This window comes from Ochotona princeps, chromosome 14 (genome assembly GCF_030435755.1).
Source record: "Ochotona princeps isolate mOchPri1 chromosome 14, mOchPri1.hap1, whole genome shotgun sequence".
Taxonomy (NCBI): Eukaryota; Metazoa; Chordata; class Mammalia; order Lagomorpha; family Ochotonidae; genus Ochotona; species Ochotona princeps.
Window position 1 is genome coordinate 19,514,108 of NC_080845.1, and position 22,693 is coordinate 19,536,800.

Sequence of the window (22,693 nt, forward strand, 5' to 3'; positions counted from 1 at the left end):
TTTAGAGAGGGAAAAAAACCCACTTTTCTTTGAAGGCTCATGTTCCCAGAGCTCCCTGTGCAGTATTGCTTCCCTGGTTCCTCAGTTCACTGCAGACAGCCATCCCTTCCACCCTAGCTCTGCCGTCACTCCAGGTAGGTTTCACCATTTCCATGAACCACCAGGAGACAGTTCACACAGCAGGTGCCATGCACAAGGCACCGTTTCCACCTTCCACACACTCCAGCTCCTCTCCACCCTTAGAATAACACAAGGTGTTGTGACCTCCCCCCACCTTAAAGATGAGGAGACTGAGACACAGAAAGGCCCAGACTTGCTTGGAGTCACCGGTTATCAAGGGGTGGGATGGAAATGAGATGGAGGGAGGTGGCCTGCAGCACAGACTCCTAACACACCCGCTGGCCTCCTGGCCTGTGTAACCTGCATGTGCTCTGCATCAGCCCTGCCCAGGGGGACAGGAGTCAGTACTTCCTCTAGCTCACGCACAGGACGCCTGTGAAGTCTCGGCAGAGATGTCAAGCGAGGGTGGCCTGCACCGCCACAGGAGACACGCACTTCCCTTTACTATAGCTTAGTGATTTTTTGGGTCACCTCCCGCCCAAGTTCAATTACAAACAGTTAAGCCAGGAAGGCGGCCAACAATTTAAAGACCCAGCAGCAGAAAAGCAGCCTCCAGATCCTGCTCCCAGGGTTCCATCAAGCTCTTCTCTAGATTAACCCTGACTCACCCTCCTAATGGCCTAGAACGGCCCTGCCACCCACGTGGGAGACCTGGAGGAAGTTCCTGGCTCTGTCCTGCGGTCTGGCCCAGTCCTGGATGTGAACTGACAGACCAAAGATCTTTCTCAGCAACTCTCTCAAATAAATAAAGAAATCTTTCAGAAACTAAATAACAACCTTGACTCTCCCAGGAACCTTGCTGCGCTCCAGGCACCTCATCTTCTCTGTCTAGGGCCGTCCTTAGAAAACGGCCCTGGTCCACACCCTTTGCCACCCCCTGGTTCTCTTCAGCCTTCTAGAAGCCACACAACAGATTCAAAACCTCTGGTTTTTCTCCCTTCCTATTTGAAAGGAGAAAAATCACAGCTACCTGGAGCTTCATCTGAAAACATGGGCCTGAGACCCTCCCTTTAAACTTCTCTCACTGCTTTCTTTCTCCACCTGCCCCACCACCCCCACCTGCAGGAACAGGGAGACCTCCCTAACACACTCACCCTCCATAGCTTCCAGCCCTGCCAGTCCCAACCTGTAACCCTGCACCCTTTCTAGAATGCCAACTCAGATTCCCAAAGAAGTAAGTGCAAAATGTGTGTACTAATGCCATGGTCAATAGAAGGTGGCCAAGCTCAGCCGGGCCACGCTCCACACCAAGCAAGCCTAATTAGTATTCACAGCAGCTGTAATCAAGATTTGTTGAGTGCTTACTTCAACCCAAGCATTGTCCTAATACCTTTACAAGCATTTTGACCGTCAAAACACCGCCATGAGCAGGGAAGCCCCACGCAGACCCCGGCAGCGCTGGACCTGCCCAGGGGCGGAAGTCAGAAAACTCAGTTTCAGGGCTCAGCTTAGCCTCCCCTACAACGGCCTGCCGTCTACTGGTCCAGGGCACAGCTGCACCAAACCCGCTGTGTCACCACGACGCAGCCGGGATGTCGGCGAAAGCGAAAGATGAGGAAGGAGAGAAAAAGTAGAAAACCTCCGCCGAGTACTCCGGAGAGGAGGCGAGGCCGCTCAAGGCGACTTCCTAGTCACCGTTACTCAGCACTTTGTGCCGCCCAAGGGGGCTGGGGTTCCGGGTATGGCGGGTTCTGAGGAATCCCAACCCCGCCTTCTGTCCTCACGATTAGCCAGGGCGTGTTCGACGGGGGCCGGGCTGACACCTTCCCGAGGGATGGGGGAGCGCCCTGTTGCTGCGCGGGTGGCCGCCCGCCGAGCAGGACTCCTCCGAGGCACCTGACCTCGCACCCCAAGTCCACGGAGCTCGGCCAGCAGTTGTGGGCCTCCCCTCCATCTCCCTCTCCCAGTTCTCCTCAGGCGCGGGCGGGCCGAGCGCGCACGACCCCGCCCCACGCACGCCGCGCGCCACGCACGCCCCGCCCCCGGCCCTGCTGCTATAAAAAGGGGAGGCGGGCTGAGCGGCCAACACGGCTGGATTCGGCGCATTGCATCTATTTCCATCTGTTCCTGCGGTCGCTCCTTAGATTCCCCCCAACAACCAAAATGGTGAAGCAGATCGAGAGCAAGGTACGGACTCTCTGGGAAGGCCCGGGTGTGGTGCGCGGCCTCCGTGGCTGTAAGAGGTGGTGGGCGAGAGGTGGGGAGGCTGCCTGCCTCTGCATCCCAGGAAAATGGGGACGCGGTGACTCGACCTGGGACCCACAGAAGCCGCGGCCTGTGCGCGCCAGGGAGCCATCGAGCGTGCCCAGGGGAAGGGGAGGAGGGCAGCGAGGGGCCCCTGGAGGGCGGGCGGCGTGCCCAGAGCGTCTGAATACGCTCGTGCGCGCGGCCGGGGGAACAACTGGGGGTTCCCATACTGCACCTCCCACCCAGGCAATCCCCGATTGGGAAGAGAGGAGTGCACGGGGAAGGTCCGCCTCTGGCTCGCCTGACTATCGGAAATCAGACCCGTGTGAAACACCGGGGTCGCCGGCCGCCCCTCCTTCTCCCGCAATGTGGGGAGAGGCCCCCTTGGGTGCGGGTCTGGATTAGAGACCCTCAGCCCTCCTGCGCTCGGAGCCGCTCGACCTCAGTCGTTGATGCGCTCTGGTGTTTGCGCTCAACCGGGGGGCGGGGGAGTGTGGCGGACGCGGCTGCAGACCCCTGGACGCGTGTCCCAGGTGGCCTAGGCAGTGCAGTCCAGGCCGGGCCCTCGGGACTCCGCCTCCTGCGGCGCTGGGCGTTTCCGGCAGCGCAGGCTTTGGAGTGACTCATTCCAGGAGGCCGGGCCCCAGGGGCCTCCGTGTCCCTGCCCTTCTGCGGATTCACTCGCAGTCGGTGGGAGCCAGGTTCTGTCTGCCACCCACCCTCCAACTGGGAGCTGGCGATTCGGCCTGTGTGCCTGCATCCTGGTTGTGTCGAGGCGAAAAGTGTTCCAGGATCCCAGAGTTGCCAGAGTGGGAAGCCCGGACGTGACAGCGTCTGGTATCTTAGGACCGCCCGAGGGATGCTGAGTGTGGGAGTCAGAAGGGGGGGTGCTCGCCCCCCACTGTGCTTGACCTGCGTGCACCTGTTTCTCTGGTGGTCACCAATCAGTTCGTTAATGCTGTGACTCTTGGCTGTTTTGCCTGCATATGTTGTCATTTGCAGTCTGTCTTCTCTGGTCCCTAACACTGGGATTCTTTTTTGGTGTGTGGGCTTTTATATTAAATACAGCAATCCTGGCATTTACTGAAAGCAGATCCTGAACAGTGGGTAGTATTTCACAAGGCTTTTTTTCCTTCCCCAACACTTACAGCATGGCAGATGATCTGTCTAGGGTCCGCTCCCCAAGTCTGATGTGAATGTGAGAAAGGCAAGGTTGTGGGTGGCCTGTATTGCATTGTCCCTGTCCCTTCTGTGTTAGTGGTCGTAGGGCACCCTCCTCCCTCCCCAGTGAGAAAGCTGAGTGGAAAATCCTGCAGGGCGAGAAGCCTGGACCCCAGAGGCAGTGATCTGTGGATCTTCAAGAGTCCTTAATCAGAAGTTATTCTAATTTCATTATTTGCAAGTACTTAATACCCCTCAAGTTCTCTTCCCATGGACCAATGTGGGTGTCCTTGTCCATCCAGGAAAATGATTATAGACGCTGTTGGTTCTTTGGGTCCACTGTGGTCTGAGAAGAAATTAATACAGTACACGGTGGGCTTTTGAGTGACAGCCCCTCCATTTACTGAGCTACACCCCAGGCACTTTGCCCGTTTGATTAGCCCTGGGGCAGGTACCTTTAGGAAGAGAGCTGTGAGACTGCGCCTCCTCAGGTGTCTCGCTTTATTTCCCGATTATTTGTGTCTGTTACTTTTCTGTTTGCTAGTCTGGAGCTAGAAGCGGTAATTTGCTTCTTAGTTGTCTTGAATAATTTTCAAGCTGACACCTGTATTCCACAAACCTAAGAATTAGGAGAATTGCTAGGTGAAGTCTGCACGGATTCTCGTTCACTTAAACCTCTAGCTATTGTTGCATGCTCCTTTGTTTTCTTTGGATTTGATTCAGAGCCATTTGGGGGAAACTTTGCATGAAATACAGCATATGCTGTCCTGAAAATAACATCTTCCAAGTTTTTGTTTTTAAAGATTTATTTCCATTTGAGAGGTAAAGTGACACTAGGGAAATGGAAAAAAAAATCTCTTCTGTCGGATAGTTCACTCCCCATATGGTGGCAGTGGCCAGGGCTGAGCCAGGTGGAAGCCAGGAGCCTGAACCTCCACTCGGGCCTCCTCCATGGGTGCAGGGGCCGAGTACTAGAACCCCCGCAGGGAGCAATAGGGCCTCAGAACAGCACTGGTAGATTGAAACGTTGCATATGGCGGCCACAATGCCACCCTTTCTCATCAAGTGTTTAACAAAGTCTGCTATGTTCCAAAATGGAGTAGGGCCATCCTACCGGACATTACCACTCCTGGTGCTTTATTTCCTGTCTTACCTGGACCTTGTGGGGACTGGTTGGTTTGATCTGAAAAAAGCACAGTGAGCAGGCTTTGAATAGTTGGAGCAGCAGAATTTCTGTGCACCCCCCCCCCCGTTACCTGCTCCCTCCCCTGGCGTCACACACCTAAAGGTGGGCTTGGTAGAAATGACATAGCATCTGTTCCATTCTCAGGAACACCTTTTGTGAATTGTCCCGCACCCATGAGGGAGAATTCTAGAGAAATAACTACTCCAAGTTACCGTTTGTTGGTTGGTTTAGTGACTTGCTGTCCTTTGTGGGACCTGATTCTTCACTTACTAGGGGAATGAATGGTCCGTTTTTGTTGAAGCCAATTTAGCAAGCGTTTTTCCCTGGCCAAGAGGGAGGAGGTATAGATTTCAGATAACGAATGATTCTGTTTTGATTTCTCATTGCCCCACTTCTGGTTTGGGCGAGCACCGACTAATGGCGGTTGCAGTGGAGTCTCTTTCAACTAGAATGTTAGGTTCCCAGGGTTACAGTATCTGTCTAGCCTGTTGGTAAATAATGCAGAGAGCTTTGTGGTACGGGATTTCCTGGTGACCATTTCTGGAGCTTTTATGTAACATGTTTTCCTTATACAGAGTGATGCCTCTGGAAGGTTCCCTCCCTTCATTTAATAACTAAAGAACATAGATTTGAGACACAGAGAAAAAAATTAAAATTAAAGGCCGATCAGCTGTGTGATCTCAACTCTGGAAACCTCATTTAAAAAGCATAGAAGCCAATATGCTTATGTTGTTAGTAACTGGCTTGAATGGCTGGTTTAAGGGAGCTTGTTTCCTTGACTTTTTTAGGTTTATTTTTAGCTTTCCGCATGTTCTACCATAAATGAATTACGTAATCAAAAGTGTTGGTATTTTTTAAGTGATTTGTGACATTTTCATTGCAAAATCTTGTACCTTTGTGACTTCTTCAATAGAATTTGACCCCTTTTTATCAAGCTGTGAGCATTTAGTCAATATCTTTCATATTGCCTAGGTTTGATATGGAAACACTTTTTATCCAAATCCTTATTTTTTTCCCTCTCCTCTGCATACTTTGGATATAAAATCGGCCAGTTCACAATATTTTATTTGCTACTGATGAAGGCCCGAATACCAATAAATAATTTCTACACTTTAGGTCTTGGTTCAACTAATTATATTCAAATACCCTGTGTCTAGGATACCTTCACCTTGTTTTATTTGTCTTATTCTTCCCCAGTGAAACTGTTATTGTTGACCAAGGTTTTCTTTTGCTCTGTAGTCTGCTTTTCAGGAAGTGTTGGACTCTGCAGGAGATAAGCTAGTTGTGGTTGACTTCTCAGCCACGTGGTGCGGACCCTGCAAGATGATCAAGCCATTCTTTCATGTGAGTATTAGAACGTGGGCGGGTCCCGGGTGGGTGGCCACACAGCTAGAAGAGGACTCCCAATATGGTGGCAGTGGCCAGGGCTGAGCCACCCAGAGGCTCTGGGTGTTTTTTAAAATACTGGCACAACCAGTAATAACTGAGTGTGTGAGTCCAAGTGCCTGTGGGAGACTCTTGAGAAGTTCGTTTGTCCTAGTGGTTTTGTCATTTCTCACTGAAACTTGGGCCCTTTTTGAAATTCCACCCTCAAACTTGATGGGCCAAGTTATTATACCAGGAAGAATGTGACGGGAGGAAACTTAAGGTTCTTTATGCATGCCTGATCCAAATTTTGAGAAACTTGTGTGTGTTGACTGTAATTATTCAGGTCTAAATCTTTTCTGATTATTTTTTTCATTTAAATTTTTTCTAGTCCCTCTCTGAAAAATATTCCAATGTGCTGTTTATTGAAGTAGATGTGGATGACTGCCAGGTATGTAGCTGGGCATTTTGAAATGCTACTGAGCTTGGCACATTGGCCTTTTTCTCTGAATTACAGTGTTCCTTCCTTGTCATAAATGTGTCAAATTGTGTTGGGTCCATCACCCTGTGTAGAAAGTTCTGCTTTAGCAGAGCAAGTGCCCGTGCCAGTTGTGGGCTCAGGGCTACGCATCAGGAGCTGTATGCATCACATCCTCAAATGAACATGAAAAGAGCTGGTTGAGGTTTCTGTGTCTTCCCACTGGTCCACCTTCCTAAAACCGTGCGTTCTACCTAATGTTCTTGTGTTGTCCAATAAAAACAAGTTGGGTTTGACCATCATTGAATCCATAAACCTCATCAACTATGTGTCAGTTCCACCCCCCTGAAAAGTGACATCACCAGGTAGCTCTGAGATTCCCGTGAGAGGACACCTAGGTAGAGCTCTGCCAGCCTGGGCTGCTGTTGGGCAGATGGAGCGTCCTCCAGTCTGAATGCCAGGGCATTTGGATTGCTGTCATGGTACTCAGAAATGTTAATCCAGGTAGATACGGGGGCATAACCCATGAAGTCCTTACCTGAAACATCTGTATCCCATGATGGGAGTGCCTGATTCGAGTCCTAGGTACTCTGCTTTTCTTTGAAGTTGCATATTTTAGGGCATCTCAGTTTCATATTTTCAGATTAGGAATATTCAGCACATAAAATCTATGCAAATATTTGAAAGTCCAAAACACGACTGGCCCCAAGCATTTTGGACAAAGGATGCTCAGCGTGTAGTGCCCTCTAGGTAAAATCTGCTTTTCTGTTAGTCTGCTCTTGGGGTTGGAGCCCCAACTCACTTTTGTCTCCTCCTCACCTGGCACACCTGCCTGGCATGTGGTGGTTACAGAATGGGTGAATATCAAGTGACTGTTTGGGGCATGTTCCAGATGTTTATTTTTTTTTTTTTAAACTGAGCCCACAAGTTTAATTGTACTTGAAGGAAAGCAGGGAAACTATTGTCTGAATCATTATTCTAACAAATCCACAGCAAATCTTTTCTGTCTGGTCACTGTAGCTAGGAGGAAATTGCCTTTAGCCTAGATAACCTGCCACTGGCCCTCTCAGTTCATTTTTATTTGAAAATGATAAAAGGTGTGAGATCCTCTGCACACGTGGTATCGTGGAATCCTCACAGTGACCATGAGTGGGAGTAGTTTTTGCTGGTACCCCACTGGATGGGTGCAGGGGTGGCAGGAGGGTGGCAGCAGAGCAGTACACTGCCCTGAGCCCAGGGCAGGCGCTGTGCCACCTCACTCAGAGCCCTTTGGGAACTGCAAGTGCAGAGCAGTTGAACACCTGACGCAGCTTCTCCTTCGTGTCTGCTTGTAGTTACCCCAGAAGTGCTTTTTAAGACCTCCAAGTGACCTTCTGGTAAAGTGGAGAACTTTTAACTTTGTCTTCATGTACTAAAGCTTGAACCACAGAACAGGTTTCAATAGAATGATTCCCTGAACACTTGAACAAGAAGTTTCTTTGTGAGAGCCATTGGTTCAGCAGGATGTGGTTTCCAAGTAAGCTTTACAGCCGTAGAAAAGGGTGAATCCTAGCCCATTTGAAAATGATAGGCCAATCTTATTTCTTTGACAGTCAGTAGGGTATGTAATGTGTACATTTTGCAAGTTATAACAAAAACTTGAATGGCTCTGTTGCCTCTTAAAATGCTACATGTTTCCATTTTGATGACAATAGACAGGAGTAAGTTCCTAACAGAAGTGACAAAAGGAGCCTTAAAGTTCTCTTGGCGCTGTACACTTAATGAGCTTAAGTATAGTCCTCTTGTGTTCACTGACAAAAGTTTGAGACTGGACAAAGTGATCAGTGATCACCAAGGGTTGGGGTCCAGAGATAGCTTGCAGAGGGGCGTCTCTAGAGGGAATTTTGGGGGTTCGGTTCTGTGCCCGGATTGTGGGGATGATGACATGACTATGCTCTTAGCAGAAACCTCTCAGAACCTGTGTACATGCTCCCCAAAGTCAATTTTATTTACATGCAGATTTTGTTTTTGAATTTTAGGTTGTTTATTTTTAAAAACAGGAAATGAGAACTGTCATTGGGAGTAGACTAGCTACTTAAATGAAGGGCAACGAATGTTGTTAAAACTACAAAGGTGTAACTAACAAATTGAGACACTTTGAATAGTATACATCCCCTACAGGATTAGGCAGATGGCTCCAGACAACAAAAAGTAGAAAGCAAAATCAAAAAATAAAACAATTGTAATAGATGAGAATATTGTGTTCTTGGGTATGGATTCAGAGTTACTAAAGTGTCAGTATTCCCTAACTTATCTAACTGTAGTCTAGTGTCAGCGTGACAGTTGAGCTGATTGTGATATTCTGAAACAATACAGGTAAGAAAATCCAAAAGAAAGGCAGGGAAACTAGGGGAGGTGTGCTAGGGATCAGGTGCAGTTCCGGGACCAGAAAAGGTTAATCCACAGAATAAAACAGAAAGTCCAAAGTAATAAAACCAAGTCTTTTCAGCCATGTATTAATGATTAACCATTTGGGTTGAGATGTTGCATTTTGCCTCATTCTTTATTTCCATGTAAAATCTAGAAGGAAAAAAAAAAGGACCATAAAAATCCTAGGAAATGCTACATGTGCAGAAATGACAGTTACTGAGTCAGATGTATTTTTTTTTAAATGGTAAGTTCTTTTTTTTTTTTTTTTAAGATTTTATTATTATTGGAAAGCCGGATATACAGAGAGGAGGAGAGACAGAGAGGAAGATCTTCCATCCGATGTTTCACTCCCCAAGTGAGCCACAACGGGCCGGTGCGCGCCGATCCGATGCCGGGAACCAGGAACCTCTTCCGGGTCTCCCACGCGGGTGCAGGATCCTAAAGCTTTGGGCCGTCCTCGACTGCTTTCCCAGGCCACAAGCAGGGAGCTGGATGGGAAGTGGAGCTGCCGGGATTAGAACCGGCGCCCATATGGGATCCCGGGGCTTTCAAGGCGAGGACCTTAAGCCGCTAGGCCACGCCGCAGGGCCCGAGTCAGATGTATTAAACACCGATTTCATGTCATCTTAAACACCTAGGCTAGATTTTCTGTCCTGTGCCCTTGAGGAGATGGACCTAGAAGAGCGTGGTCACAGGACTGGAATCTGTTTGATGTGAAGTTAACAGAGCTTGTGCTTGTAGTTGATCGGGTGAGGCTTATGAGTTGGATTTCTTACAACTCTCGAACTGCGTGGCCAACGTCAGTATAAGTACTGGTAATTTGATACAGGTTCCTTGGAAGGTAGTTAAATTATATGTCCAGAGACTTTACATGAATATGTTCTCAGCAGTCCTGTGTCTAGTGTTGTAGGTCAGAGGATTTGAATCTGCTGGCTGAGATACATACATACGAAGGTTTAAAGCAGACGTGTGAAGTGACTGCGCATGGGTATATTCACATAAGGCATATGATACCTATTGTGTGGGTCTTTCAAAGAACAGTGTGTGGTAGCTGATGATAGTGGGCAGCGTTCTACAATGTCCCAGTGCTGTGATGTGAAGTGTGTCACAGCAGAGGCACCTGATTTGGGGTGAGAAATGTCAAAGCTGAATTTTCACGGTCTTGTTTTTTTCCTCTCCTGCCCTGCCCTGCCAGGATATCGCTGCAGACTGTGAAGTCAAGTGCATGCCAACCTTCCAGTTTTTTAAGAAGGGCCAGAAGGTATGTATTTGTGAGCACTTCAAAAGCTAACTGGGCAAAAGGAAGGTGCTGCAACTGAAGACACAACCGCGTGGCCATTTTCTGTATTGAGGAATATGCAGGACTTGTCATTCCTCGGGAAGGATGTAGGTGATGGCTGATGCAGAACTGAACTTTGCACTGACTAGTCACTAAATCCCCATGGTTAGCGCTGCTTGTGTAGGCTCGGACAGCTCGTTGATCATTGACGCAAGTTTTTGTATGAAAAGAAAATGCACTTGAGCCTGTTGACTTTTCTTGAATTGTTTGTTTTTAAAGGAACTGTGACCTGTTCGGGGAGCTTATTTTTAATGTGTTCCGCTTGTTCTGCCCTCACTCTGTTCCTGTCTTATGTACCCAGCAGTGGTACCACACTTGGTCTAATATCGGTTCAATGTTCTCTTAACAGGTGGGTGAATTTTCTGGAGCAAATAAGGAAAAACTTGAAGCCACCATTAATGAACTACTCTAATCCTGTTTTCTGAAAACATGACCAGTCTTCAGCTGCTGAAGACCTGTAATTTTTTTTTATTATTTACAAAAAAGTAGGAGATAGGATACTATATACGCAACTGCCATCTGATTATAAAGAACAATAAATATCAATTCTACACTTTTTAAAAACTGCGTGATGTCTGAATAGCTTTCAGAGTAAAGGAAGACATGGCCCCTTAATATGCTAGTTATTTTCATACATTTTTCAATTGCATTTTAGCAATATTGTAAGCCTCTAACTAAGATCTTAAAAATTATTACTGCTATAATATGTTTCTAGGAAAATGTATTTTGAAGAAGAATGCAGACAGGAAAGTGGTATATACAGTTGTTTGGGAGTTTCAGGGAAAATGGTATGCTTCATTCCAGCAGGTTCATTTGCCATGCTATCTGAAGAATTAGTATGACCAAAATCAATGTTCAACCCTGAATAAGGTGTTTATGCTGTAAAATTATGCCAAAGGTCATAGTAAACTTCTAATCTTGCTAATTCAGGGTAAGAGAGTCCTTTTAAATCGATCCAAAAATTCAGTCAACTCATAAGGGAGTTTCCTAGATGTTACCACAGGCAGTGTGATTTCCTCCAAGTAGCTGAGAAGCTCTGGTGTCACAGACCAGAAAGTTTTACTGTATCTAGTTCATTAAAAGAGACAGAGAATTGCTAGCTAATTTATTCAGCAAACATCATTACTTACAGCAAGGAGTACTTGAAGAAATGGAGTTTTTGAATATCTGAAATAATGGAAACCATAGGCCCAATCAATGGCAAACCTCATCCTTTGTGTGACTAATCTTGCAGCAACCCTGGTAGTATAAGTTCTGTAAGCCCTGCTTCCCAATGAGGAAACAGGCAAAGAACTTGGGTCATTTTCCTCTTACCACAGCTAGTCAGTGCAAAAGCTAGAATTTGATGTGACATGTGGTACCTATGGTGGACTCAGACCCTGCCCACAGGGAAAAGTCACAGGATGTGTTATCCAACCTTGGAGTGAATGTATCAGGAATAGCCTCATTTGCTGATGCCTGTGCAGTGGACAGCATGCCCAGATGCTCACAGAGGGTAAGATGGCCACCTCATCTGGGCCAGCAGGACATGTGGAATACCTCATCAGAGGAGGGAAAACAGAATAGAGTGGACCAATCTGGCCAAGCTTTGCAGCATGTTGCTGGGTCTGCAGATGCACTAAGGTGGACTTTGTCAACCAATAAACTTTGGGAAGATTTTTCTCAGCGCTGGAGCAGTGAAACCAACAACTTCTCAGAACTATCACAATTTTTTTATAAAGAAGTGTGATACCTGGATATACACTCTGAATCATAAAGTGTGTCAATGTGTCTTGAGTATTAAAATAATGGGCCCTTACCTAGAGTTTTCATCTGAAGTCAGGATGCTGGGGAAGTTTCACCTTCTACAGGGGGAGACAAACTAAGAACTTGCTACACCATGACGTATACTGAAGCAAGAAGAACCAAAAAGCCCGGCACAGTATTTGAGACTGATGGGAGAGCTGACTCAGGGCGGGGGTAGAGTGGGGTTCTGTGAGGTGAACGTAAGCTGAGATCCAGCAGATGAAAGGGACTGGCGTGACCTGCTAAGCCAGGAAACCAGCCTTTTCCAGCAAAAACAACACACAAGGCCCCCGTTAAGAGGAGTTGGTTACATTATTGTCCAGGCAGAGAATATAGCAGGACCCCATCAATCAAGGCCTGACCTGTAATGGGATGTTCTCTGGGTTAAGCTGGACTGTCACAAGCTCCAATGCCACAAGTTAACAGCGGAATCAAAAGTGGAGAGGGTTATTAGAAGTGGGACAGATACAGTCCTGGCTTCATGAGGGAAAGATAGGAATGATGGAACAGAGAATCCCAGGAGTTGTGGGAATAGGACCCAAGGCAAGTCCCATACTTTGGAGTTGAACACCTAAAAGGCCAGGAGTGTCACACGATGAGATGTGAGGACTGTAGGAGATGGGCAGTGCTGGTTCGGGATGACTGCACAGCTGAAGGTGAGTCCTGCTGAGGCAGGTGTGGTGCACTGGTTAATAGCGCTGGGGAGTCCCACGTCGCATATGGGGGTTCCTGGGCCGTCTCTGTTCCCAATTCCAACTTCTTCCTAATGTGCATCATGGGAGGCAGCAGTTGGTGGCTCAAGAGTTAAGATCCTTTCACCCACATGGTAACCCAGGATCTAGCTCCCCCTGGCTCCTGATTTCACCCTGAGCCAGCATCGCTGTTGTGGATATTTGGGGAGTGAGCAGAAGGTCTCTTTTTTTGTTTTGTTTTTTGTGATGTGAGTTGTGCAGCCTGTTAGGTGCTCATTCCAGGGGAGATGTCTATACGACTCGTGTGAGTGGCAGTTAGATGCAGATGAAGGTACTGAAACTGAAAAGGCTCAACATCATTGTGAAATGGAAAATTGCAGAACAAGATTAGACCTACAAGCAGGGTAGGCAGGACTAGAACCCAGCAGTTGCTGTTGGGATGTGGGTGTTTAAGCAGCAGCTTAACATGCTGCGTTATGACACCCACCCCAATGATGATGTAAATGTTTGTTGGCTAACAAAGAAAGCAAACTATTAAGCATAACCTATGTGAAATGCAGAAATGGAACAAAGGTTGAAACCTTGACAGAGGTTGAATTACTAATGAACAAGATAATAATTCTTACCAAATCTACCACTTGAACTTCAAGTCAGATGAAATCCTTAAAAGTTCAAATGATTTGCTAAATGTACCCTTAGCTGGAAATTAAAGCATTCAGAAAGAAAAGAGAATTACTCAGACCAAATGCATAATTCAGAAGGCATAAGTTACCTCTGGGCTGAATCTTACTAAAGAAAATTACAACTGAAATCAGTGAGTTGGTCAAAAAGTCAAAGCCTCTTGCATGTGACTATGCTAGTTTAGTGGTGACATTGAAAATGACCTTTTGACAGCACAAAGTTGTTTATTCCCAGCCACAATGTGTCTCAAACTGGGTAAATTATTTCCCACTGGGTAAATATTACAGAAAACAGTTTCATTTCTTTTTTTTTAAGATTTATTTATTTTTATTACAAAGTCAGATATACAGAGAGGAAGAGAGATAGGAAGATCTTCCGTCCGATGATTCACTCCCCAAGTGACCGCAATGGCCGGTGCTGTGCCGATCCAGAGCCAGGAGCCAGGAACTTCCTCCAGGTTTCCCACACAGGTGCAGGGTCCCAAAGCATTTGGGCCGTCCTTGACAGCTTTCCCAGGCCACAAGCAGGGAGCTGGATGGGAAGTGGAGCTTCCGGGACCAGAACCGGTGCCCATACAGGATCCTGGCGCATTCAAGGCGAGGACTTTAGCCACTAGGCCATGCCGCTGGGCCCAGTTTCATTTCTTTTTTTAAAAAAAGATTTGTTTGCAAGGCAGTTACACAGAGAGAAATCTTTCATTTGCTGATTAACTCCACAAATGGCCACAACAACCAGGGCTGGGTCAGAACAAACTCAGGAGCCAAGAGTTTTATCAGGGTCTCCCACGTGGAGGCAGGAGCCCAAGCACTTGGGCGTTCCCTGCTGCTTTCCCGAGAACTTTAGAAGGAAGCTGGATCAGAAGTGGAGCAGCCAGGCCTAGCATGATGACTCAGTGACTAAATCCTCACCCAGCAAGTGCCAGGATCCCATATAGGCACCAATTCATGTCCCAACTGTTTCACTTCCCTTCCAACTCCCTGCTTGTGGCCTGGGAAAGCAGCAAAGGATGGCCCAAAGCCTTGGGACCCTGCATCCACATGGGAGACCCAGAATAAACTCCTGGCTCCTGGATTCGGCTTAGCTCAGCTCTGGCCATTGTAGCCAATTCAGGAGTTAACCATCGGATAGAAGATCTTTCTGTCCTCTCCGTGAATCTGATCTGCGTTTCCAATAAAAATTAAAAAAAAAATTTTTTTTAAGTAGTAACCAAGAACAACCAGCACCCAAATGGGATGACAGTACCGCAGGCAGCAACTGAACACACACCACAGTGCTGGCCGTGACGTCAGTTATTTCTAAGAACCATGTTGAGCATCCTGACTTACTCTGCTGTTTGGAACTCCTGGCCTTGCTGATTCCTGGGACTGCTGCTCCCAGGGGAGAGCCAGTTCCTAACAAGAGGCTTTGAGCATGACAGCCCCACTCCTACATGTGGTTGCTACACTGGGCCGTTGCCACCTGGCTAAGTCACCCCAGAGCTAGGTCCTAAGCAGCCAGGAATGACTGCTGTACCCCAGAGCTTGTCGAAACTGCTATACCATCCAATAATAAACCGGCTTAGCCTGCCTTGCCTGCTGCACCTGCAGAAACACGGGAAAAGCTGCATGAAGCCTGCATGCCTGTGCCCTGTAATGGACTGGGATGCTTGCCCAAATGGCATGACCTCTTCACTGGGGATCTGTGCCCAACATACTGGCTTTTCAACTGCAGTTATCTGGTTGGCTGGCCCCTCCAGGCCTGAATAATAAAACCTGCATTTTATGACTCAGAAAAGGAAGCTAGATTCTACATGCATAGTTCAGTTCAATCATCAAGACGAAACGGAAAGTTAGTATAATTTCTGGGAAACTACGATAAGAGAAAAGAAAATGTGAGTATTTCATTCATGTCATTTGTAAGAACTGCTGGGGCCAGTGCCATGGCATAGCACACTAAGCCTTCACCTGCAGCCCCAGTGTCCCATACGAGCACTGGTTTGAGTCCCGGGTGCTTCACTTCTGCTCCAGCTCCCTGCTGATGTGCCTGGGAAAGCAGCAGAGGATGACAAGTGCTTTGCACCCCTGTAGGCACATGGCAGACCTGAAAGAAGCTCCTGGACCCTAACTCAGGATGGGCCTAAGTTTTACTTTAAAGAAACAGGAAATATATATATGTATGTATGTGTATATATATATATACATATATATATATATATATATATACTTAATTTTGTGTGAAAGTTCTTTATATTTTCTAGGTATAAACCTACTGACTGATATTTTAATATCCCTCTGGGCCTTACATTTTTAGTCTTAACTGAATCATAAGAAAGGAAGAATTTCTTAATTTCATTGTAGTCAATTGTTATTAAACCAACTATTTATCATTGTTGGCATTTCTGTCCCAGTTAAGCAATCTTTGCTTCCCGTAAGTGAATAAAAATATCCTTTCTGAGGCTTCTCCTGGAAGATGGGCTGCGACTTCACACACAGGCTACCATTCGTGTAGAAGTGTTTCGCGTAAGACTCACTGTCAGTTGAAAAAAATCAACTTCCCCTTAACCACTGTTCTGTAATGCAGTATTTTCTTTGTCACCAATATCATGTTACTGCTCTATTTAAGGGCGTTTTCTGCTAAGTTTGCTTGTGGCTTGATTTTGACTCCACTTGGATGTAGCTCCACCCGCTCCATGGGCCATGGCGGTATGCTGTTGGGAGAGGGTCCAGGCAGTACAGCTAATGCTGTTCCAAAGGAAAAGCAGCTTCCAGTATCTGGGTGGACCAAAGCTTCCCTCACGCCCCCTTGCTTGTGTGGAAGGTGGACCAGAAAAAATCAGGCTTATAGGACACTTGCCCATCTGCCCTTCATGTCCACAAGCTCCCAAAGGCCCAGATTGGTTGGTTTTTAATCATAATTTCACTGCTGCTCTCTTTCTTCATTGGTTGCTCAAAAGAAAAAAAAATCAGCTCTCTCAGTTGGGGTGGGCTATATCTAGAGATACAGCAGTATTCTTTCATGACCCCCTAGTGAAGGTGTGGGGAGGCCCACCCAGGCCTGTCTCACCCCAGAATTTCTGGGGCATACCACACAGTTGAGAACAAGTGTAATGAACTTTCACGAGATTGAAAGTCCAGCAGACACTGAACTTGTCTCCAGGTCTTTGCTCCTGGCTTACCACATGCTCAAACCTATCAGAAGACAAAAATGACCTCTCAGAGACAGGTGTTTGGCACTGCAGTTCCAACAACTGTATCCCACATTCCTGATTCTGCTTGCAATTCCAGCTTCCTGCTAATGTACACCCTGGGATCCTCAATTACTCAGGTCTCCCGTCTGTGTGGAAGTCTGGGATGGAGTTCCTGGTTCCTGGCTTTTACTCGGTTCCACCCAGGCATATGGAGAGTGAACCAGTGAACTCTCTCTCCCTTTCAAACAAAATGAAATAGCTTGATGGAATATTTGAAAGCACCAAATTAAATGTCAAAGCTCCAAAGAGAAATTATGCCAAACTGAGCAGCTCTTACCTGGCAAGGTCACGTTGGGGAATTTCTGGCAATCCAGGAGTCATTAGCAAAACCTCCTGGGATTCAAAAGACACAGATGCAGCTGAAATTTTTGGCTGAAAGCAAAACAAAACAAAATGCAGAAACCAAAAGACTTCCCATAAGTTCCCTGCTGGATTCTAGTACCCATGTGTGAATCTCCATGAATATTAGCATGTAGATCTGGATGCTGCTGCTATGGGTGAGCTACAAAGGCCGGCAGCTTGGATAACATGCTTGGCGTGAACTCCCCACTTGGGTCACAATGTAGGGCCAAACCTTCACGTCATAGCTGTGGAAAGTCCAGGCTGGATGTTGTGCAACTAGATTTGCTCCCAGTATCTGTGTGGCAGAGTACAGAGAACAGCAGAGCCTGTGAAAGCCAGGCCTGTGTTGTGACTGAGCACAGGACCCAGCACAGGGCACCGAGGCAGGTGCACACAGGAAGTGGATCCCGTCCCTCCCTCCTCCACCCCCATCCACAAACTCTGCAAACACTATAGCCACGAATCTGAGCAGAAAAAGCTCTGTTCCCGGAACAGGAAGGTGGGCCGGCAACCAAGCAGACGATTCAGTGGCTCTTGGTTTTGATTGCATATGAGCGAGTTTTTAAAGAACGGATGCCTGGACCTCCTCTGATGGAGATTCCACAGATGTGGAAGGAAACCAAAGTAAGTCATTCACTGCCCGTACCACCGCCCCCCCCCCAAAGCCAGTTTTCTTTATGAACTGCTGATTTTCACAGACTGGAAATGCAAAATAAAAGTAGAACTTGGCCCCAGTGAGAAGTTTGGGGCATGACTTCACACGATCGCTCAGCACAGCTGGATGGAACAGGACGAGAAATGGCTGCATGTCTGAGGCAGGGAGCGTAGGACAAGGATTTGGGTTCTACAGGCCCTGCCTCCCACGTCCCTTTTCCCCAAAGTCTAAGGAGCCATTCTGTGGATTGGGGAGGGAGCCTGGGGCTACAGCAGGGCCGGCTTCCAGAGGACAGGAGCCTTTTCCGCCCCTTTGTTCATCAGATGCTGACACTGGGTCCTCTGAGCTGGGTGGCATGCTGGTCCCTCTTCACAGCCTCACTCCATCTCCTCCTCTTCTTGATCGATCCTGAAGAGCAACAATTATGGCTCAATAGCATAATCCTCCACCTGTAAGTGCTGGCATGCCATATGGACTCCAGTTCATGTGCCAGCTGCTCCACTTCCCATCCAGCTCCCTGCTAGTGAAACCTGCACGAGAGAACTGGAAGGGGCTTCCGGCTCCTGGCTTTGGATCAACTTAGCCATGGCCATTGCAGTCGTTTGGGGAGTGATTCAGTAGATGAAAGATCATTCTGTCTCTACTTCTCTCTGTAAATCTGCCTTTTGAATAAAATAAAACCAATTTTTTAAAAAGTGCAACATTTCACACATTTTACAGGTTGCAATAAGTAACTCTTAAGTTATTCAAGTGATTCTTTGTGAATGAATTTTAGAAGCCTATTATGACCTAATTGCTTAGGTCTGTGCACCAATGCAGGCGACCCAGATCACACTCTTGGCTTCATCCAGGCCATTTGAAGGAAAGGAACCAAAGGAAAAAAGAATCTCTCTTTCCCTCTCTCCCTTTCTATCCTTCTCCACCCCATGACTCTGCCTTTCAAACAAATAAATAATTTTTAAAGACATCTTCAGAGACTTGAACACTAGAAGTCAATCAGCAACAGACTTGAGCTGGAAAGACTGTTCTAGAGCGATTCCTCAACTGCCCCACCCCACCCTGGTCGGTGGTCCACATGAGTACGCATCCTTCTGAACTACACAAACATCATCAAAAATAAAACAAATTTCTTTAGAAAAAAAGAATATTCCGGAGTGTTCTTCAGACAGAAAAAAAAAAAAACAGGTCTGTGGGAGTCTCGAGGAAGAACCAAGAGCAACAGAAAGGTCTGGCTGAGGCAACAAAGGAGTCGATGATAGAACATCCTGCGTGTTTTCAGGCAAGAAGGTTCTCCAAGACTGGTGACAGCAGGTAAAAGTACATAACTGCTGGTTTGGAAAAGAATTCACTTGGCATACTTTTGACAACTTGAGCTTTAAAAAGAGTATCAATGAGACCAGCATGGTGGCCATTCAAATTAATCCTCCCCACCCAACAGTTCATGTTCCAGCTGCTCCATTTCTTTTTCTTTTTTTTTTTAAAGATTTATTTATTTTTACTACAAAGTCAGATATACAAAGAGGAGGAGAGAGAGAGAGGAAGATCTTCCGTCCGATGATTCACTCCCCAAGTGAGCCGCAACGGCCGGTACTGCGCCGATCCGAAGCCGGGAACCAGGAACTTCCTCTTCCGGGTCTCCCACACAGGTGCAGGTTCCCAAAACATTGGGTTGTCCTTGACTGCTTTCCCAGGCCACAAGCAGGGAGCTGGATGGGAAGTGGAGCTGCCGGGATTAGAACCGGCGCCCATATGGGATCCCGGCGCATTCAAGGCAAGGACTTTAGCCACTAGGCCATGCCGCTGGGCCCTACCTGCTCCATTTCTGATCCAGTTTCCTACTTATGGCCTGGGAAAGCAGCAGAGGATGACTCAAGTCTTTGGGCTCCTGCACCCACGTGGGGTACCCAGAAAGAGCCTCCTGGCTTCTGATCGGCTTAGCTCTGGCTGGTACGGCCACTTGGGGAGTGACCCAGAGGATGGAAAACCTCTCTTGCCTCTTCTTCTCTCTCTGTAATATCAGCCTTTCAAATAAAATAAATAAATAAATAAATAAATCTTAAGAATAGCAGTGACAGGTTCTAACAAGTTCAATTACAGCACTCAAAATCTGGGGTGGGCATTTGCCCTAGAAGTTAACATACTCATTGGGACTCACGCTTTCCATTTCAGAGAATGTGAGTTCAATCCTTAGCTCTGGCTCCTGAGTCTACTTTTCTGCGAAAGCAGCCCTTGGGAAGCAGTACTAACGGTTCCATTCATCGGGTTTTTACCACCTGTATGAGAGACCTGGCTTGAGTTACCGGCTCCTGGCTTCAATCTACGCCTTCCTCATCCACTGCAGTCGTGTGTGTGTGTGTGCGTGTGTGTGTGTGTGTAAAAGTGAAAGCCCCTTCTGGGTTTGTCTCTGCCTGTCAAATACATAAGACGTTTAAGTAAAATAAGAAGTGGGCATCTGATGCAGCAGTTGGGTGCTGTTTGGGACAAACACACCCATATCCCAGTGCCTAGGTTTAAGGACAGGCATTAGGGCATGGCAGGTTAAGCTGTTGCTTGGAATGCCGACCCACATCCCATATGAGAGAGCCTGGCTCAAGGCTCAGCAACACTTCCTGCTAGTTAACATCTGGTTCCAGTCCTTGCATCCCGGCCACACAATGTGGGTAAGCCCTGATGAAGTTACAGACTCCTGGCTTCATGAAACACAGGGTGGAATGTTCCTTCTCCCTAACCTAGTCTCTCTTTCACTCCACCTTGCAAATAAATATAACTAAGTTGACATTTTTAAAAGAAAAAAAATGATTACACAACACAGGATCAAGTGTCTCTCAAGTGTCAATTTGCATTTAAAGCTTAGTACAAAGCATCAGCTAAAAACCATAGTCATTTAACATGACAACTTTTTAAAAAGATGTATTGTAGTTGGAAAGTCAGATTTACAGAAAGAAGGAGATACAGAAAGATCTTCAGTCTGCTGGTTCACTTCCCAAGTGGTCACAACAGCTGGAGCAGAACCAATCCGAAGCCTAGACCCAGGAGCTTCTTCTAGGTCTCCCATGTGAGTGCAGGGTCCCAAGGTTTCGGGCTATCCTCTACCTGCTTTCCCAGACCGCAGGAAGAGCAGAGAGCTGGAAGGGAAGCAGGGAGCTGGAAGGGAAGTGGAGCAGCTGGGAAATGAACCAGTGCCCATATGGGATCCTAGTGCACGCAAGGGGAGGACTTTAGCCACTAGGCTATCACGTCGGGCCCAACATAGCAATTTTTTTTTTAAAAGATTTTATTATTATTATTGGAAAGCCGGATATACAGAGAGGAGGAGAGACAGAGAGGAAGATCTTCCATCCGATGTTTTCACTCCCCAAGTGAGCCGCAACGGGCCGGTGCGTGCCAATCCGATGCCGGGAACCAGGAACCTCTTCCGGGTCTCCCACGCAGGTGCAGGGTCCCAAGGCTTTGGGCCATCCTTGACTGCTTTCCCAGGCCACAAGCAGGGAGCTGGATGGGAAGTGGAGCTGCCGGGATTAGAACCAGCGCCCATATGGGATCCCAGCGTGTTCAAGGCGAGGACTTTAGCCACTAGGCCACGCTGCCGGGCCCAGAACATAGCAATTTTTAAAAGCACATATTGGTACAATACAAGAGCGCATCTGATCTCCTAACTCCTGTAAAGCCATTTTCCATACCACATGGTGTGGAGTAGTGGACAGAAGGAAGTGGGCATGCTTACTGCACTGCCAGGGGTTGGCAGCAGGCCCCAGCTGGGTCAAACAGTCTAAGAATTGAGCGCCTCAGCTGCAGGACAGGGATGATATCCCAAGTGTTGGACAGGGGTGGCAGATTTAAAGAACCTTGGCAGTCATTTGGAGTGGTGCGGAAGATGTACAAGGCAGCAGTTCCAGCCCCACCTGGACTTCCCAAGGCTACTGCAGTATCTTGGGGGATGGGAGACAGCCCGGGCATCAGGCGTTTTGCCAGCATGATGTCCACACACTCACCATGCTTCTTTTCTTGACTGTTAATCAAGTGGCTCTTTCTTGCTCCATTTTTCAAGCCTGCGCAGCTGGGTCTGGCACCCTCTACCCTGATCCGATGTAGATGGCTGCCCAAGGGGAGTTGGGGAGGGGCTCACAGAGCCCTGAGCACGCACAGCAAAGACCTCAGAGATTCCCTGGCTGGGACCTTAAGCAAACACATCTACCAAGGCCTGTCCAGTGCTGTGCTGGGCCACAATCCCTGGCAGAATGTCAGTAAAGCAGGTGAAACTCAAAAATTAGATCTTTCCATGCCCCTTGTGTGGTTCTGACCCCAAGTCCCCACCAGAGGGCAGCAAACCGAAACGTCAGGGTGTTTTGTTTTGTTTTGAAGACGATTACATGATTGACTGAATTGGGAAGGTTTGAAGGTTAGGGAAAAGCGGGTGAAGTCATTGTTTCCAACATTTTTATTTCTTCTTGTCTCTGGAATAGGGGAGAGATAAAGGGGGAAACCACATCCAGCCTCAGTACGCAGGGATGGGGAACCGCCACCGGGTATCAACCCAGGGTCCCGCTCTAGTGCGTGGCTGGATAGTTCTGAAATGCTGTCGATTTCACAGGTTCAAGGGTGAGGCAGTCCTCCCGGTGCCCACTGGCTGCCAGAGTCGACCTCAGGTCTCCATTCACCCAGATTTTTGCCATCATTGTTTGCTGGGGTAGTTGTCCAATTTGCTCTGTTCTCCTTCCTCTGCTTTGGTACTAAATGGGCTGCCATAGTCTCCATGTGCGTCAGGGTCTGCGTCCCCTGCTCCACCATTTCACTCGTGGGCAGGTTGAAGGACCAGGGCCAGGCGACCCACGCCCCGCCAGATTCCCCACCCCTAGGGCTCACGAACCCAGCACCCACCGCTCAGGCGGGTCAAGAGACTAGGGCCAGGCAACCCGAACCCCACCGATTCTCCAGCCCCGGGGCTCACGAACCTGGCACCCATCTCAAAGGTCACCTCTCCCCGGACCTGGGACCCACCTGTGCAGTGGATTCTGGTGTCAAGAGCCATGGTGATGGAAGATCCAGCGGGGTTAGGTTTGCCTGGCC

The 22,693-nt window shown here is 47.7% G+C and overlaps 1 protein-coding gene across 1 annotated transcript; it reads left to right on the top strand.

The window, feature by feature from the left end:
* Positions 1 to 2,213: 2,213 nt before the first annotated feature.
* On the top strand, positions 2,214 to 10,804 carry TXN (thioredoxin). Its single transcript, XM_004580914.4, has 5 exons — positions 2,214 to 2,247; positions 5,894 to 5,998; positions 6,411 to 6,470; positions 10,102 to 10,167; positions 10,595 to 10,804. Exons 1-5 carry the CDS (start codon positions 2,224 to 2,226, stop codon positions 10,655 to 10,657), a joined length of 318 nt encoding a protein of 105 aa, XP_004580971.1. The 5' UTR covers positions 2,214 to 2,223; the 3' UTR covers positions 10,658 to 10,804.
* Positions 10,805 to 22,693: the final 11,889 nt, after the last annotated feature.